This window comes from Anabrus simplex, chromosome 7, assembly GCF_040414725.1.
Source record: "Anabrus simplex isolate iqAnaSimp1 chromosome 7, ASM4041472v1, whole genome shotgun sequence".
Taxonomy (NCBI): Eukaryota; Metazoa; Arthropoda; class Insecta; order Orthoptera; family Tettigoniidae; genus Anabrus; species Anabrus simplex.
Window position 1 is genome coordinate 112,164,422 of NC_090271.1, and position 16,983 is coordinate 112,181,404.

General features: G+C 41.1%; 1 protein-coding gene across 1 annotated transcript in view; it reads left to right on the forward strand.

Annotated features, from left to right (window-relative positions):
* Positions 1-16,983, forward strand: part of LOC136877309 (uncharacterized) — a 193,873-nt gene that overhangs the window by 150,157 nt on the left and 26,733 nt on the right. Inside the window, exons 14-15 of the mRNA XM_068228720.1 lie at positions 6,153-6,338; positions 12,119-12,318. Of these exons, the coding sequence (XP_068084821.1) occupies positions 6,153-6,338; positions 12,119-12,318 (386 nt within the window). The remainder of the gene's footprint in view (positions 1-6,152; positions 6,339-12,118; positions 12,319-16,983) is intronic.

Genomic DNA, 16,983 nt, shown 5'->3' on the forward strand with positions numbered 1-16,983 from the left:
ATCTCTGGTGACACATTTGGTGTTTACCCGACAAAATTCATTAAATCTCAGCCATAGACGCCCAAGAGAGTTTCGGTTTACTCGGTCTGCCATCTAGTGGGGGCCTAGAGTAAAACGGAACGTCGAAATTGACGAGCAGACAGCCAGACGGCGTCAAATTGAAATAAATGTCTGCACACGGTAGCCGAGGCCATACGATTATTATTATTATTATTATTATTATTATTATTATTATTATATTATTATTAATTAAATTAACCAATAGGAATTGTGGGTTTGTCAGGGCCTCGGCCCAGAGAATTCTGGAACCTTCCTCTCCGCTATAAAAGCTGGAACCGTTCAGGCCAGGTTGTCTTTGTAATCGCTCCAGTGAAGAGGTTTAGAGTGTGATCATGATGGAGGCAGGGGGAAGGGCCGCTTCGTCCATCGACGGGAGGTCCACCAGCCCAAGGTAATGGCAGACTTCGTTTAACCATGTAATAGTCTCAGAAAGATAGTTTGAGGGGAATGTTTCAAATTTTTTTTGTAACTTTTATTTTCTCTGTGTAAATTTCAAATTTTAAATGTAAATTTCAAATGAGTCGAAGGACTCTAGGGAATAAAGAGTATTACCCTCTTGTATTTCCCTTCAACTTGATATTGAGGTGGCTTATGTTTCATAAAACTTAAACTGATCTCGTAATTTTGTAATTTAATATTTTCTTTTCATCTAGTCACCTCCGTAGTATAGGCCTAGCCTCTGTATAGTCAGGCCAAAAGTCCAAATAGGGTTCTAAGTATTTTCGTGCGAATTTCTAGGAGTGCAGGAGTTCGCCTCCTAACATGCTGATTTTCGGCCAGTAACTTTAACCTTCCATTAACAAAGGCCACGAAGAATGGGTACTTGTTAGCGCTGTGAAAATCTACTTCTTTCATTTCCTTTTAAGGTAAATCAGACTGCTGAGCATAGAAGGCAGTGTCTGCTGCTTGTTTCTGTTAAATGTAGGTTGTGCCTTTTCTAGAGAGTACCTGTGTGGAGCAAAGACGCTCTTTTTTCTAACATTATAAATTCTGGAACTCGCTCCCCTTGAGTGTTTGTTGAAGGGAGCAGCAGTGCTCTTGTTAAATTTGTAACTAGGGAGCTTATAGCTCATATTGTTATCTGATTATTCTAGACTTTTCTAACATTGTTACTCAAGCTCACGAGCTAAACTCTTGCAACCAGATTATTGGTTATTGTCTAATCATGTTTAAAATCTGAAAAGAAACGAAAGATATAGGGAAGAAATATAAATTTCAAGTTTTAAATGTATCTTCCATCTTCTATAGGCCCCTATATCCACCCATTCATTCCCGCACCTTCTTTCACCTCTGCGTTCCAGCATTTTTTTCTTTTCTTTTTGCTAGTTGCTTTACGTCGTACCAACACAGATAGGTCTTATGGCGACGATTGGACAGGGAAGGGCTAGGAGTGGGAAGGAAGCGGCCATGGCCTTAATTAAGGTACAGCCCCAGCATTTGCCTGGTGTGAAAATGGGAAACCACGGAAAACCATTTTCAGGGCTGCCGACAGTGGGGTTCGAACCTACTATCTCCCGAATACTGGATACTGGCCGCACTTAAGCTACTGCAGCTATCGAGCTCGGTGCAATTATTATTATTGTACCGGGCGGTACACCTCCGCGACGCGAGTTCAAATCTTGCGCCAATTGAAACTCCTCTACAGGAGAAACTCTGAACTTGAAAATTTGTATTAACTCAACGGTTTCTCGGAAGATGTCACTACTGTAAATTTTGTAATTTTGAAGTGTTCTGAACTGTGTTTATTTCGATTTGTGCTTGTTTGCTCCGTATCAAGAAGTTTGGACATTCTCTAACAGATGTCTCAACCAAAAACTATGATAACGCACTCTGGTGCAATGGAATGAACTCCCTTGCAGAAATTTTGTATGCTTAAGTTTTGCCTCTACTAGATTCTGTTCTGTGGTTTGTGGGTTGGCAATGTTAATCCTTTCTTTCTGCCAGTTTTGAACTCAGCCAATCCCGAATTTCTGTAATTAATTTTCCACCAATCATAGCTTTCTTCTTCAAATTTCCATGTGTAATGCTTAGTCTACCAATAAAGTTGGGTGGGTGTGTCGACTCATTCTTGAAAGGTCTCGAATTTTCCACGAGGGTATAAAAACTGCTGATTTTCTTGTCTCGGGGCCACTAGTATAACATCTACTCTGTGTGTGTGAATATGTAGCAGGGGGGGGGGGGAAGCGCCTCGTTCTTCGGGCAGCGACTCTTCTACAAGGTAATGGCCTTTTAACTTCTTTATTTTCTGCTAGCTCAGCAGTTTAACTCTCGGAGAAAGTTCGAAACCTTTAATATGTAATCCATCTCCTTAAAATGTAAATCCCTTTTTCTGTCTATGTAAAAACTACTGTTTCTTGAACTGTAATTCGGGGATAGAGAGTGCTTTACCCTCTCGAGTTCCCCTTCATTTTGAAAATTGAGGTGACTACGCTTTTCTAACCGTTTTTACTCTTCCTTAAAGTGTTTAAATCTTTCAGACGAGTCACCTCCTTATCTTGGAACTAGCCCCTGTGTATAGGCCTAGAGCCACCTAGGTTTTAATATGTAGAGTTAGGAGTGAAAATTTACGCCTCCATCCCCTTTGCTTTGGGCCAGTAACTTAACCTGATGTTTTGTTTTCTTCATGCGAAGGCCCGTAGGTTGGGTGTTAATTACCCCTGTTTCCTCGTGTGCCTTGAGGGCAGATAGAAGTGAAGTTTGTTGTGGCCTTTGATAGGCTTGTAAAATCGAGAGCGGGTCTGCTCTTTTCCTTAACATTGTAATTAGGAGCTAGTGCTCCCTGGCATGATGGGGTTTTCAGCCCCTTTGTTCAATTTTGTACCTTGGTAAAGTTGGGCTAATCGCTCAAGGCTTGTGATTGTGGGCCTCGAAGCCCAAGACCTGGTAAAAAAAAAAAAAAAAAAAAAAAAAACCCTGAACGGGAAAAACTATTTGTACCTGCCTTTCGTTGTTATTTCACCTAGTGGAAGTTGTTGAATGTTGCTATCTGTTATTTGTTGATTTTGAAAAGAAAATATAACCTTTGTTAAAGTTTTAAATTAACTTTAATTCTGTAGTTGGGACCTATTCCAGCCCGCACCTTCTTTCACCTCTGCTGTTCCACAGATACCTCGGAACAAATATTATTATTATTATTATTATTATTATTATTATTATTATTATTATTATTATTATTATTATTATTATTATTATTATTATTTTGTAGATTGCTTCTTGACAAGGAATCGTCTTGTTTTATTGTCTTATCCATTCCGGCTGTTGGCTGTTGTCAAGTTTTGTCGAACAGACTCTGGAACAGTTGAGCAGATGTCTAGGTAATAATACCATTCTCTCAAGTTCGCCAACTACGTAATTATTCTTCTACCTTTTACTTACAAGGCAAACAATTGCAAAGTAAAGAGTATGTACTCTGTATTCTAGAAAGCTTGGGGCATGGTGGACTGAGCAGTAGCCGCTGGTGAATTCGCGGAGTGGAGGCGCTGTAAGCACTATTAAGTTTTACCCTGTCTACGTTTATCCAAAGAAGGAATGGATATTTAACAGTTAAATGAAAACATAACAACAACAACAACAACAACAACAAAAAGAAAATAATAGTAACAATTACTGACCTTGAGGCGGTAGAGGTGGATCATTCGATGAGTCCCATGGAATCCCTGGAGGAAAAAACGGATTATTAATGAAAGAAAAAGAAATATTATTAATAATAATAATAACAATAATAATAATAATAATAATAATGGTTTTTACATCTTTTACTTTTACTTTTACAGATTTTGGAGACGACGAAATGCCGGTATTTTGTCCCGCGGAATTCTTTTCTGTGCCAGTAAATCTACCGACATGGGGCTAAAGTGTATCAGCACCTTCAAATACCACCGAATTGGATCAGGATAGAAACTGCTAACTTGGGATCACAAAGCCAGCACCTTAACTTTGTGAGCCACTCAGCCCGACAACAAAAAGTACCGAAAGGAATACTTTTATAATCACATACTGAATAGACCATTAGACTAAAATATTCCCTGACTTTTCCGATAATAGTTTCGTCTTGTCCTCTAAGCCCAAACTAAAATTTCTGCAAAATTTAATTGCATCTTTCGGTTTACTAATAATGTAGCAATTTTTAGCCCTCTCCTCGTTTAAATATTTTGTTTTAGGTCTGTATGTAGAATCCAATCGACACCGTATGTCTTCTTTCCCAAGTATCACAAATATAATACCACTTCACAATTTAATTATGTACTTTCCACTCACACTCACACTCCCTTCTCTTTTTTTGTTTGTGTTCGTGTATGAAACGTCGTTGCACGTTCATTTATAGTATTTACTGACCATAATTAATCACTGGCTTCAAGCTACAGCACCCTCAACAAACCCTGCTATCCAGTCTGTGAGTTACCAAGAACTACCAAGGACCGACCAAACGCCCAGCCGAGGCTGTGCATACTCTAGAACGCTGCTTTAACACGTGAAAGAGTAATTTCCTGCAAAACAATGTGTTACAAAGAAATTGCATATGAACATTCTTCACCGAGCTCGATAGCTGCAGTCGCTTAAGTGCGGCCAGTATCCAGTATTCGGGATATAGTGGGTTCGAACCTCACTGTCGGCAGCCCTGAAGAAAGTTTTTCCGTGGTTTCCTATTTTCACACTAACCAAATGCTGGGGAATTAAGGCCACGGACGCTTCCTTCCCAATTCTAGCCTTCCTGTCCATCGTCGCCATAAGACCTATCTGTGTCGGTGCGACGTAAAGCAAAAATGACCATTCTTGTAGAAAAATGGGTTTTAGGGCCACTTGTTGGAATTTCTTTTGTGATGGAACTAACCATTTGCCCTGATGTTGAAAACATTTCCTAGTAGACAAAGTCGAAAAACGTAAAATTAAGCAATTCCCTCAATTGTGCCGAAATTTGAAGGGCTAATAAAGGGCCAGGAAAAGTTTCAAATTGTGAGTCATGGATAGCTCTATCGAACTAAAAAAAACTTCGGAAATCACTTCCGGCCTAAATGTAGTTCCGGAAAACTGCCTAAAATCGCTTGTTCCTTTATTCGTTTTCTTTTTTCATTCAAATCCTAGCAAAATTAACTTATTTACATGATTAATTCCGCAATACGTTCCTTGATTCAATACCCTCACGTATTTTTTTTTATTTTCTTGAAAAATGTCCACACCTAATGTAGTTATAAGAGCTTAAGTGAAACTCTGCAATGACTCGCATTAGCGCTCGCAGTGGTGCTTAAGTGAAACTCTGCATTGACTCTCTTTACCGCTCGTAGTGGTGCTTAAGTGAAACTGTGCATTGACTCTCATTACCGCTCGTAGTGGTGCTTAAGTGAAACTGTGCATTGACTCATTACCGCTCGTAGTGGTGCTTAAGGGAAACTCTGCATTGACTCACATTAGCGCTCGTAGTGGTGCTTAAGTGAAACTCTGCATTGACTCTCATTACCGCCCGTAGTGGTGCTTAAGTGAAACAATGCATTGACTCTCATTACCGCTCGTAGTGGTGCTTAAGTGAAACTCTGCATTGACTCTCATTACCGCTCGTAGTGGTGCTTAAGTAAAACAATGCATTGACTCTCATTACCGCTCGCAGTGGTAGAAGAACGCAAACTGTTAATGTAATTGACAAGATAACGATGAATAACATAAGGATTGTAATTTTTAGGAATAAATAAAGAATATATTCTCATACTTCAATATATTTTATTTACCTAAGATTCGTAGCTGATATCTCTAGGATGTTTCCAACATTGAGATGCTTGCCTGAAGGGCTAGAACTGTGATTTTTTTCTTTTAACGCACAAAACAGGTCAAGTTTAGGAGACATCTGTATATTAATAACATAGCCGCCATTTTGAAAATTCTGAGATACATCCGTACCAAATTTGAGTTTATTGGTCCAGTAGTTCAGATGTGATTGAGCGATAAAAAGAGCCACATCTCGTTTTAACCTACTACGCGTTGTTTTTCAAATAATTTCACAATTAATATATTTTCAGGTCAGATAGTTAAGGTGGACAGACATTCATTTCATTTTCATATTCAGTATTATGTTATAATAATTGTATTGCTCAATGTTTCAGGTTTCCTTAGCTTATATAATGACGAAATTACTGGCAATATGGGTTTGAAAGACCAGGTGGCAGCACTCCGCTGGGTTCAGAAGAACATAGCTGATTTCGGTGGAGATCCTAGACGGGTCACCATATTCGGTGAAAGCGCAGGATCAGCTTCGAGCCATTTCCTCATGCTCTCACCAATGACGAAAGGTAAGCATTGATTTTGATTGTATTCTCTCATATGGTACCATCATTTATCCCTTCTATTTCCCGTGATCACCTAGTAAATGCCATGTACAAGAATTTAACTACTGTACGTGACAGGAAGGAATAGAGGATGGTTGCCTAGTTGTACTTCCTCTTAAAACAGTAATCACCACCACCACCACCACCTGACAGGAAGCAAGGGATGCGCAGTAGGCTTCGGCCTAAAAGTGGCCACTGTTGGACCGAAGACCGACAGCTCCTCATTCAGACCGATCAACCGAGCTGAGGGGTGTGTGTATGTGTGTGTTTGTCCAGGGTTCTACCGTGGTTCTACACCTCTACATTCGGGAGATGGAGTTTGGAGAGGGGCTGGTTCCCATCGTCGCACAGTGGGGCAGGAGATAGTGAAACGTGATAAATATTCAAACATCAAAACCGGGCGAGTTGGCCGTGTAGTTAGAAGCGCGCAGCTGTGAGCTCGCATCCGGGAGATAGTGGGTTCGAACCCCACTATCGGCAGTCCTGAAGATGGTTTTCCGTGGTTTCCCATTTTCACACCAGACAAGTGCTGGGGCTGTTCCTTAATTAAGGCCACGGCCGCTTCCTTCCCATTCCTAGGCCTTTCCTCTCCCATCGTCGCCAAAAGAACTATCTGTGTCGGTGCGACATAAAGCAAATAGCAAACATCAAAACTCGGTTGATTCATGTTTCCACATCGTGGCTGCATACAAGAAAGAGTGCTCTATCTGATACATGCATCGACTTGCCCCTGTCATAATCGGACATAAGTGTCGCAACGTCAAATCTGGTCAGTCGGTAAGCTCACGCAGTGCAATCTGGGTGTATGCTAGTGTGTTTGAAATTGCAATTACGTAAACGCGAAGGAATTATGGAACAAAATTAACACGGCTGGTAAATCGAAAGGTGAGTAAAGTTATATCGTCATAATGTTGCGAAAATGTTGTGTCTATAGTCATACAGAGATATAAGTTATGTGTCAAGTGATGATACCATTGCCATAAATTCATGAATTGGTTAAGATTTAGATACCTTCCAAATATGTACAAGCATTTTTTTGTTGCATTGCATCGAGCATATATTCTACTTTAAGTATATAACGCGAAACTTTGCCCGTTTTTGCCCCTTTCGACAAAAAAACAAATTCTTCTAATTCGTGCGTCTTCTGTCTTTTATTCATTATCTCAGGAAGAGACGTTAGACATAACCAGAATGAACTTATTCTCATCAGGGGAACAGGGTACAAGAATATTAAAAAGCATATCTGTTTCTTGAATGAACACATTAGAATATAATTGTCCTGAATCCTCTGACAATGAACTCAATCACATAATTCAATTTGTGTCGCAATATAAGCAGAAATGGTCCGTATCACAAAGAATGTACTATAGATTTATTAACATAAATGAAGGATGGTTTCAGTCCGACTCATTGGCTGAATGGTCAGCGTTGAGGCCTTCGATTCAGAGTGTTCCGGGTTCGATTCCCGATCGGGACGGGGATTTTGTGTTTGATTAATTCTTCTGGCTCGGGGACCGGATATTTGTGTTTGTTTCAATACTTTCCTCTTCATATTCAGACAGTACACTACACTACCAACCACCACAGAAACGCGCAATAGTGATTGCATCCTTCCATTTAAGGTTGGCGTCAGGAAGGGCATCCGGCCGTAAAACACGGCCAAATCCACATGCGCTACACATTTCGCGCCCGCGACCCCACAGGTGTGGGAAGAGCGGTAGAAGAAGAAGAAGAAGAAGAAGAAGAAGTAGAAGAAGAAGAAGAAGAAGAAGAAGAAGATGGATTCAGACGTCACTATGTTTTCCTATGTGTAAAGGCAGTCGAGAGAAAAAGAGGTCGCCCGTTAGTGCCTCTTTCGAAAGCTTCTGACTGCCTTAAACGTAAGAGGACCCAAGAACTGCGGCAGACATATTCATCACAAGAAATAGGATATGCCACTCAGATGAGCTGGGAGCTATTGGTGACATAGGGGTTTCGAATTTAGTGAAGGAAATCACTGTTAATGCATCTCCTTCCCGAGCAAGGCGATATAGAAAAGCTATTCGGGATTCGGAACAACAGAAGATCTCTACCTTGACTGAAGAAGGTCTTTCCATGATTATAGAAGCCAAAATTTCAAGACATCAGTATGAAGTGGTGAGATGTAAAGGCAGAAATATCTTTCCTTCGTATAAAGTGATCCAAGAAGCTGTAGCGAATTATAATTTGAAGATCAATAAGCAAATATTGTTATATTTAGCGTTATACAGTCGAACCTCCCTTCTGCGGACACTGTCAGTTCCGAGCAAAAATGTCCGTTACGAGAGGTGTCCGCTAAAACAAGTTTGTAAAAATAATCGAACATTTTAACGGCAAAGAATAGCCACCTTAAACAATCTAAACAACCATTGCTAGCTACAAAATTCTCAACTTTCAGATTATTTGCGATTTCTCGAGCTTTTTATTGTAAAATTGGTCCACTCACACACAGTTTCTTCACTCGAGCACACTTGAACCACTCATATACCGCAACGTTAACTTCTGAAAAAAAAACTGACTCTCGCATTCTTTTCACTCCTCGATTCCTATTTTTCTCCCACTTCTTTAACATTTCAGTTCTATTCTTCAAAATAGTGTTTGAGTTTTCCCGCAGTAGAATTTTTCGGCAAGCTTTCTCACTGCAAGTCCCATGTCACTTTCTATAATCACATTCATTCTTGCCTCGAGATCCAAACACGATCGTCCCTTGTTACTCATGTTTAACAGACAACTGAAATGCTACTGTATTTCTGTCTCACTAATTAGTGCCTGTACTGCCTTTTCCTTCTCAAGTTGACTACCTGAGCTCGACCTTATCAGCGACAATCCGAGTTACGAATAGAATGATGCAAGAAGGGAAGAAAATCCCCAGGTAACTTGTGAGTCAACAGTCTCTGGCAGCATTTCTGGGCAATTAGAATTCTCGGAATAGGCCACTAGGTAGAACTGCATTCCGATGTACCTTCTCTCCCCCTGTACTCGAAATGTACAGTACAAACATTCAAAAGGGATTTCCTTATGTCTGAAGAATGGTTTTAAAAGAAAGGATGACATGTGGTCCGGCGTTATAAATTGTTCTGCAACGTGTAAAATGTCCGCTTAAGTCAAGTGGACGGGACAAATGACGATGTCCGCCGTCCGGAGTTCGAGGTGTCCGCTTAAATGAGGCCAAATTAACACTTGTCTTATGTAAAATAAAATCGGTTCCCACGAAAATTGTCCATTTAGGGAGGTGTCCGCTGAATAAGGGTGTCCGTTAGGGCAGCTTCGACTATATATGTTATCTATTACCCTTAGCTATCAACTCAGTCCATTACTGTTCTTCAGTGCCCTTAAAATATTTAATATCAACTTTAGAGGCCTTCTGTCCCACTGTGCGTCGGATGTGCTGTGAATGGTTTTCCATTCTCTTGCATTAAGGTGAATCCGGGAAGTTCCTAGAAAAGGCCACGGCCGTCAACTCCCTTACGTTCCTTCTGATTAGCAGACTGATCCAGCCACGGGGGCACCTCGCAGAGAGAACAGCGCCCAGCCGAGAGATACTCAACCACGAGCAGCCAGAGCAAACTGCCACGACCGCTGGTAACGTCCAGCACCGCTATCGCGATTTAAAAAACCTACAACCTGTTTTCCAGTCAGTGACCGGCTCAAGGATGGAGTGAATGAAGCCCCCATCTTGCGGCGAGGATAGGAATTGTGCCGGTTGCCGAAACCTGTCGCACTCCCCTGGGGCAATGATTAATGACTGATAGATGTAATGAAATGATAGTGGAGAGTGTTGCTGGAATGAAAGATGACAGGGAAAACCGGAGTACCCGGAGAAAAACCTGTCCCGCCTCCGCTTTGTCCAGCACAAATCTCACATGGAGTGACCGGGATCTGAACCACGGAACCCAGCGGTGAGAGGCCGAAGCGATGCCGCCTGAGCCACGGTGGCTTCTATCGCGATTAATTATCGCTTAACTGACAACAAAGCAAATTTTGTCTAACTGCTTAGTGATCTGGGATCGTGACTTGTCAAACACTGTAGCCCAGCTGCTGCTCTTCGAACGGCAGTCGTTGTTACGCGAGACATTACGTCACCATACATCACCTTCACCAACCCAAATCTCCCTGGCTTGAGAGACGGCGTTACCGTCTAATAAGCCCGCCGTACCCCTTCAGGAAAGGTATGTAGGCCTATTTACGTTTGAAATAGTGACTGAGGTAAAAAATAATCAGTATTTGGTTTTTGACATCATATGTAGGCCTGGAGTTTCTAATTTTTAAGTACTATTGACCGTAAATTGCATTTAAAAGCACCACTGCACTCATGATTCCTCTGCTCTTCGGCAAGGTCTGGGGCTAAATTTTACTAGCTTTCCATACTCAAACAGATTTTTCAGAGAATGATCCTAGAAATAGGAAGCAAAAAACTGGAATGTATTGGCATTATCAGAAGAGGTTGGGAACAGCGCTGCGCAAGCTGGCAGAGGAAAAAGTAGCTAGGGGGAAAATGGAAATTGACAGGTGCTCTCATTGATAAAATGATAAATTACTTTGGCATTGCACTTCGAAACAATACTGCCAGCATATAAGCAATGTACAATGGCATTTGGTCAACTTCATACCATTTGGCAGCATGTAAAAAGTTTCAAACAAATTTATTAAAAACCACCATTGCAATACTTTACAATCTTTAAGTTAAAGATACAAATGTTACACAGATGTTAAAATGGGACATGTTTCGCTCAAGCTTTGTAAGCATCTTCAGCCACACTTAATCTAAAGCTAAGTCAGGGCCCTGAACTGGGTTCCTTATTAAAGTATTATACATGCTTTAATACAAGATAAAACAGTCATAAAAATCTAGTCTGTGGAGAAAGCGATGCTTAAATGTAACTATAAACTTGTAATAATATTATATGTACATGGAACGAATACTAGTGTTTGTCTAAAAGAGTACAAGTTGATTATTTGTAGAACGAGACATGGTCATGATGATCGAACATACAATTGGATTGTACAAAATTAGTTGACATTAATGAAGCGTGGATTAATTAAAATATCGAAAAATAAATCTTCGAACGTTGTTGAATGAGAATCAGGTACCGGTACGTAGAATTACAGTGGAGTTGTTGACTCCAAGTAGTTGCGTATTAAGGTCAAAAGGCGCTTGAAGTATCAGTGTAGAAGTGTTGTGTCTCTTTCATGGAATAATCGTTGTAATAGATTGCAGTCGTGAGCTGTCTAGCGTAGATTCAACAAATAGGGTGTTCAATAAAGCCTTAGATGTGGGAAAATTCGCAATGTGGCGCGTGTTGAAAACTGAAATGGGTAAGTTAAGCACGTCTACCAACGTTGGATTACCTTTAGGAAATCCTGGTGAAAGGTATTAGCTGGAAGATATTGTACGGTTACTCTTCTGCCACTGGTGATTTCATCGGCGGAGTGAAATCTACGCCTGGTACCTCTGCTTTCAAGCGAATAAAAAGAAAATCGCATGGATCGACATCAGGCGAGTATGGAGGGGATGGCAAAATGTTGACCTGTTGCCTTGCCAGTTCCTCTGGATAAGCACAGAGCGATGTGGAGGGCCGTTGTCGTGTAATCGGCAGAAGTGGTATCGAATAATTAGCTTCTGCTGCCAAACTGTTCAATAATCCGTCAATGATGGGCAGCACAGTAGGTTGTTATAATACTGCTCTGATGTACGTCTATTAAGTGAAATATGATGTTCTTTTCAGGTTTGTTCCAAGGTGTGATTTGTCAGAGTGGCTCGGCGCTCAACCCGTGGGCATTCAAAGCCTCAACATGGAAGAATACAGAAATATTAACTGCCAAAGTTGGTTGTGGAGGGCTGGACAATCAAACTACGGTGGCCTGCCTCAGGGGACTGCCAGCAAGCAAGTTAGCGGATGTTAGAATAACTGATGCGGCTCCAGAGGTACAGTAATTACATTTAATTGGCCTTCTTCTTCTTCATGTGCCATGTCCTCGCAGAACGTTGGCGATCAGTAGCATGATCTGTTGTTTGTTCATAGCTGTTCTGAACAGAGTAAGCTTTGTCACCCCAAACCATTGGCTCAAGTTGCCGAGCCAAGATGTCCTACTTCTCCCCGGACCACGTTTTCCATTAATTTTCCCTTGGAGTATTACTTGCAGAAGATGGTATTTAGAGTTCCGCATCATATGACCGAAGTATTCTAGTTTCCTTCTCTTGATGGTAGTGAGAATTTCTGGTTCTTTGTTCATACGGTGCAAAACGTCTATATTGGTCATTTTAGCTGTCCAAGGTACCTTCAGCATCCTTCGGTACGTCCACATTTCAAATGCTTGCGATCTCTTGCACATGGTCTCAGTTAGTGTCCATGCCTCAACGCCGTATAACAGAATGCTGAAAACGTAGCACCGGAGTAGTCGTGTCCGTAGTGAAATGGAAAGGTCACGTCTTGTCAAAAGTTTCCTAAGTGTTTGAAAAGAAGTTCTGGCCTGTTCAATTCTGCATCGGATTAAGGTCGCAGTCATCATTGATGTGACATCCCAGGTATTTAAATGTTGTTACTCTCGCGATCTGTTCCTTCGCTGTTGTGAGATTATCTCGAATGCCACCTTCTTTCCTGCTTTACATTAAGCTTCAAGCCCATTGCGCTGCTGGCTTCAGTGACAGCATTAAGTAGTTCCTGTAGATTCTGGAGATTGGTTGCAAGTAGCACAGTGTCATCGGCGTACCTGATGTTATTTATGATGAAACCATTAATCACAATTCCTTGAGTCTTTCCGTAAAGAGCATCTCGAAAAATCTTTTCTGAATAGATGTTGAAAAGCTATCTATAACCTGTAATCCTAAATTGTATGTGGTTAGAAACCTTATAGCTCTTAACTGCTCAGTTGTATACTCACGAGGAATCCGTCCAGTGGCGTACGCTTAGTTTCATCAAAACGGGAGGGGGGGGGAGCGGAGGGGAGGAGGAGGACGGGTTCCTTTTTTAATACTAGTTATTGAAATGCAATTTCCGGTATTTTATTTGTGTTTCCTAACACAGTCAAAAGAGGTTAGTTGGAGCGTTTTTAATTCAAATTCGTGAATAACTGGAATTTTTTCGAGGTTCCTTGACATCCCTACACAATACAATGTTAATAACTCGTGTTTAATTCGAATATTATATATTATTTAATTGTGCCTATGCTGGCGAGACGTAGTGTCTTCTGGCATGGGCTAGAATAAATTCGTTACTTTCACTGGCCTGTCTCAGTTTCATCCTTGGCTTTGATGATATGAAAGTGATTGAGGTATGAGCGATGCTAGAAATGCCCTTCCTCATGTAGCCAGTTGCTGTTATGAATGGTGTAAAAATTTTGCTGATAGGGTCTGTCGGTGCGTGCATTTCAGTGGGCTTGGCAGAGTGATATGTAGTAGCAACTTCTGGCTTGGTGAGGAAAGCAACGGGAAACTATCGCATTCCTCATTTCCCTAGTATGCCCCTTCAGTTACACCCAGGCTATAGCTGTTGACAGAGCGGTTGATGATCAAACCAGCCTTCGGTTTGGATATCCTACATACATACATTATTTAATTTGAAGAAAAATTTCACACTTGAACTCTCATATTTTCGGAGAAATGTTTTAGGATTATAGAACGCTGCCTGACTGGAAGAGAGAAGTAGTGGAGAATCGTGCTCCTACTGGAAACGGAACTGTAGATGTAGCGAAGCTAAGATAAGGTTCAAGCCTTTGATCGCCTGAGGGTATATTCCTTAAATAGTCTTCTAGGTGTTACTGGACTTCTCTGTAGTTAACAACCGGCACATCAAACGGCTGTCTAGAAGTGAGTAGGAAGGGAGAAGAAGAAAGCGGATTTTTCAGTTTCCTTTCTGAAGTGCAGTGTTTATTTGTTTTAAGTTTGCTGCTCAAGTGAACTAGCACAGAATGAAACAAGACGACAAGATATCGCAATACCGCGTCACTCCGCGCGGACTTGACAAACAATGACATCTAGCATTCTCAGGTTTTCATTGGATACCGCACGGCTCTTACAGTTGCGACTTATGTCAAAGTATACTTCCGCCTAGTCTACCGAAGATGTCATCGACGCAAGGAACATCAAAGCCGCACAGCTTGCTAACGCTCAGAGAAGTCCAATAATAGTGGGACCTCCGCTAGGCAATAAATATATCTCTGCAAATATTAAGAGCAGTATTTACCTAGTATGTGTCAGACCTGCCCTGATGTATGGTTGTGAGGCTTGGTGCTATATAACCAAAACACAAGTTTTCCAAAACAAAACACTAAGCCCCTAGACTGAAATCTAATAAAAAGATACGAAAAGAACGTCGTATTCCGCTTATTAGAACTCAGGTTACAAAATATTAAAGCTGACCAAATCTAGAATCCTCCTTAGCCACTCGACCGACCCTGGAATCCTATCTTAAAACGGGTCGTAACGACCAAGAAACAGAACACACATTTCAAACACCGCAGTCCTTGGCTCTCTTACGACCTGTTTTAAATAAGAAATCAACATTTTTAATAATAATAATAATAATAATAATGTTATTTGCTTTAAGTCCCACTAACTACTTTTTAAGGTCTTCGGAGACGCCGAGGTGCCGGAATTTAGTCCCGCATGAGTTCTTTTACGTGCCAGTAAATCTACCGACACGGGGCTGTCGTATTTGAGCACCTTCAAATACCACCGGACTGAGCCAGGATCGAACCTGCCAAGTTGGGGTTAGAAGGCCAGCGCCTTAACCGTCTGAGCCACTGAGCCCGGCTCAACATTTTTAGGCCTTTTCCAAATTTTAAAGCATTCTCTCATTAATGCACCTCAAAATTAAACCCCTGAAAGGTTTCTCTTCCCCACCCCAAACATGACGATCTCCAAGTTTGAAAACAAAATAACCGATGAGAGGGTTTCTCCTCTGACGGGAGGCATAATACCGCCTCCCAGCCAGATTGTTTTCCCCCCGCCAGTGCAATAAACAGAGATTTTCCCGACACATCGGATATTCTCGGAAACAGATAAGTAAAAAGGCATAATTTTTGCCCTTGGACACTCATTTACTTGCCCTCAACATGAAAAAAGAAGTCCAGTAATAGCGAACTTCGAATATCGGTAACCAAGATAAAAACACCCATTACCCTTAAACCTACAACTCCACGTAGAGATAATTGACAGCTGTCAGTGCATGAAATGAGACATTTCATTGGCTACATAAGGCTTAGAGGGATGGAGGATGGGGCATTTAGTACAGTATCCGTCATTATTTGAGATGGGTTAAGTTAAAACGGCTAGGTTTTACTACCGATCACAACAGTTGCGTCAAATATTCAAAATCCCGCAGTTGTTGTTTTACGTGCCAGTAAGTCTACCGACACGGGGCTGACGTAGCCTATTTGAGCACACTGAAATACCACCGGAATGAGCCAGGATTGAACCTGCCAATTTGGGCTCAGAAAGCCAGCGCCTTAACAGTTTGAGCCACACAACCCAGCTCACTTGAGTCTCTCGTCAGCGATAGGGACAAGAATTTTAGAGAAGAATACAGATAAAACATCAATAATACGCTGCCCAAGGGATCACATGAATTACGCGTATTAAGCGAGAAGAAGCTAAGTACTATGATTACGTACGAATTTGTATGTTTGTCACTGCAAAGGGGAATATACACTGACATGCCATTTTGTTGAAATATAGTACTTAAATAAAATGTAGAACACCACTAATGTTGTTTATAGTGAAGCTCTTTCAGTACAGTGTCAGAATAGGGCCTACCTGATTTTGTTTTCCAGTACACCACAGAGGCCAGCCTAGTTCACTTCTATTGTGAAATGTATTGTGTTATGTTCAGAAATGTTTGCAAGTTTTACCATCATTTATTTGCTTGGTGATGTTTTATGTTCCTTGCGTACAGTTCGTCGACGATTCGAATATATTGCAGTACTTTTTTTAAATTAGCTTTACGTCGCACCCACACAGATAGGTCTTATGGCGACGATGGGATATGAAAGGGCTTGGAGTGGGAAAGAAGTAGCCGTGGCCTTAATTAAGGTACAGCCCCAGCAATTGCCTGGTGTGAAAATAGGAAACCATGGAAAACCATCTTCAGGGCTGCCGACAGTGAGGTTCGAACCTACTATCTCCCGAATGCAAGCTCACAGCTGCACGCCCCTAACCGCACGGCCAACTCGCTCGGTGCAGTAGTTTTGTTAAGGCGACTGAAGTACTTTTACCCGAACCGATGTACAATAATTAGTCTCCTCTTCTAGTTAACTAGTATTTAGAGTTTTCAGTCAGTTAAGATGTGATAAATGTTCAGATTAATTGAACGAGGAGTCGGCCAATTGAGTCAATGTACAAGCAGGAATTCCGTAAGTAGAAATAAAACATTAAAATTTATAGAGTTTTTATATTATTAAAAGAGGGAAATAAAAGAGATGCACGAGATTAACAATACAACATTCACCTGGAAGAGAGAGACACATAGATATATTACATGATATACACCGTAGTGAGAGGAAAAGAGATAGCATGTTTCATCTGTCAAACAATAATCTTTAGATTCCTGGAAATTAATACTATTAATTATGAAATAAGTAGTTAATTATTATG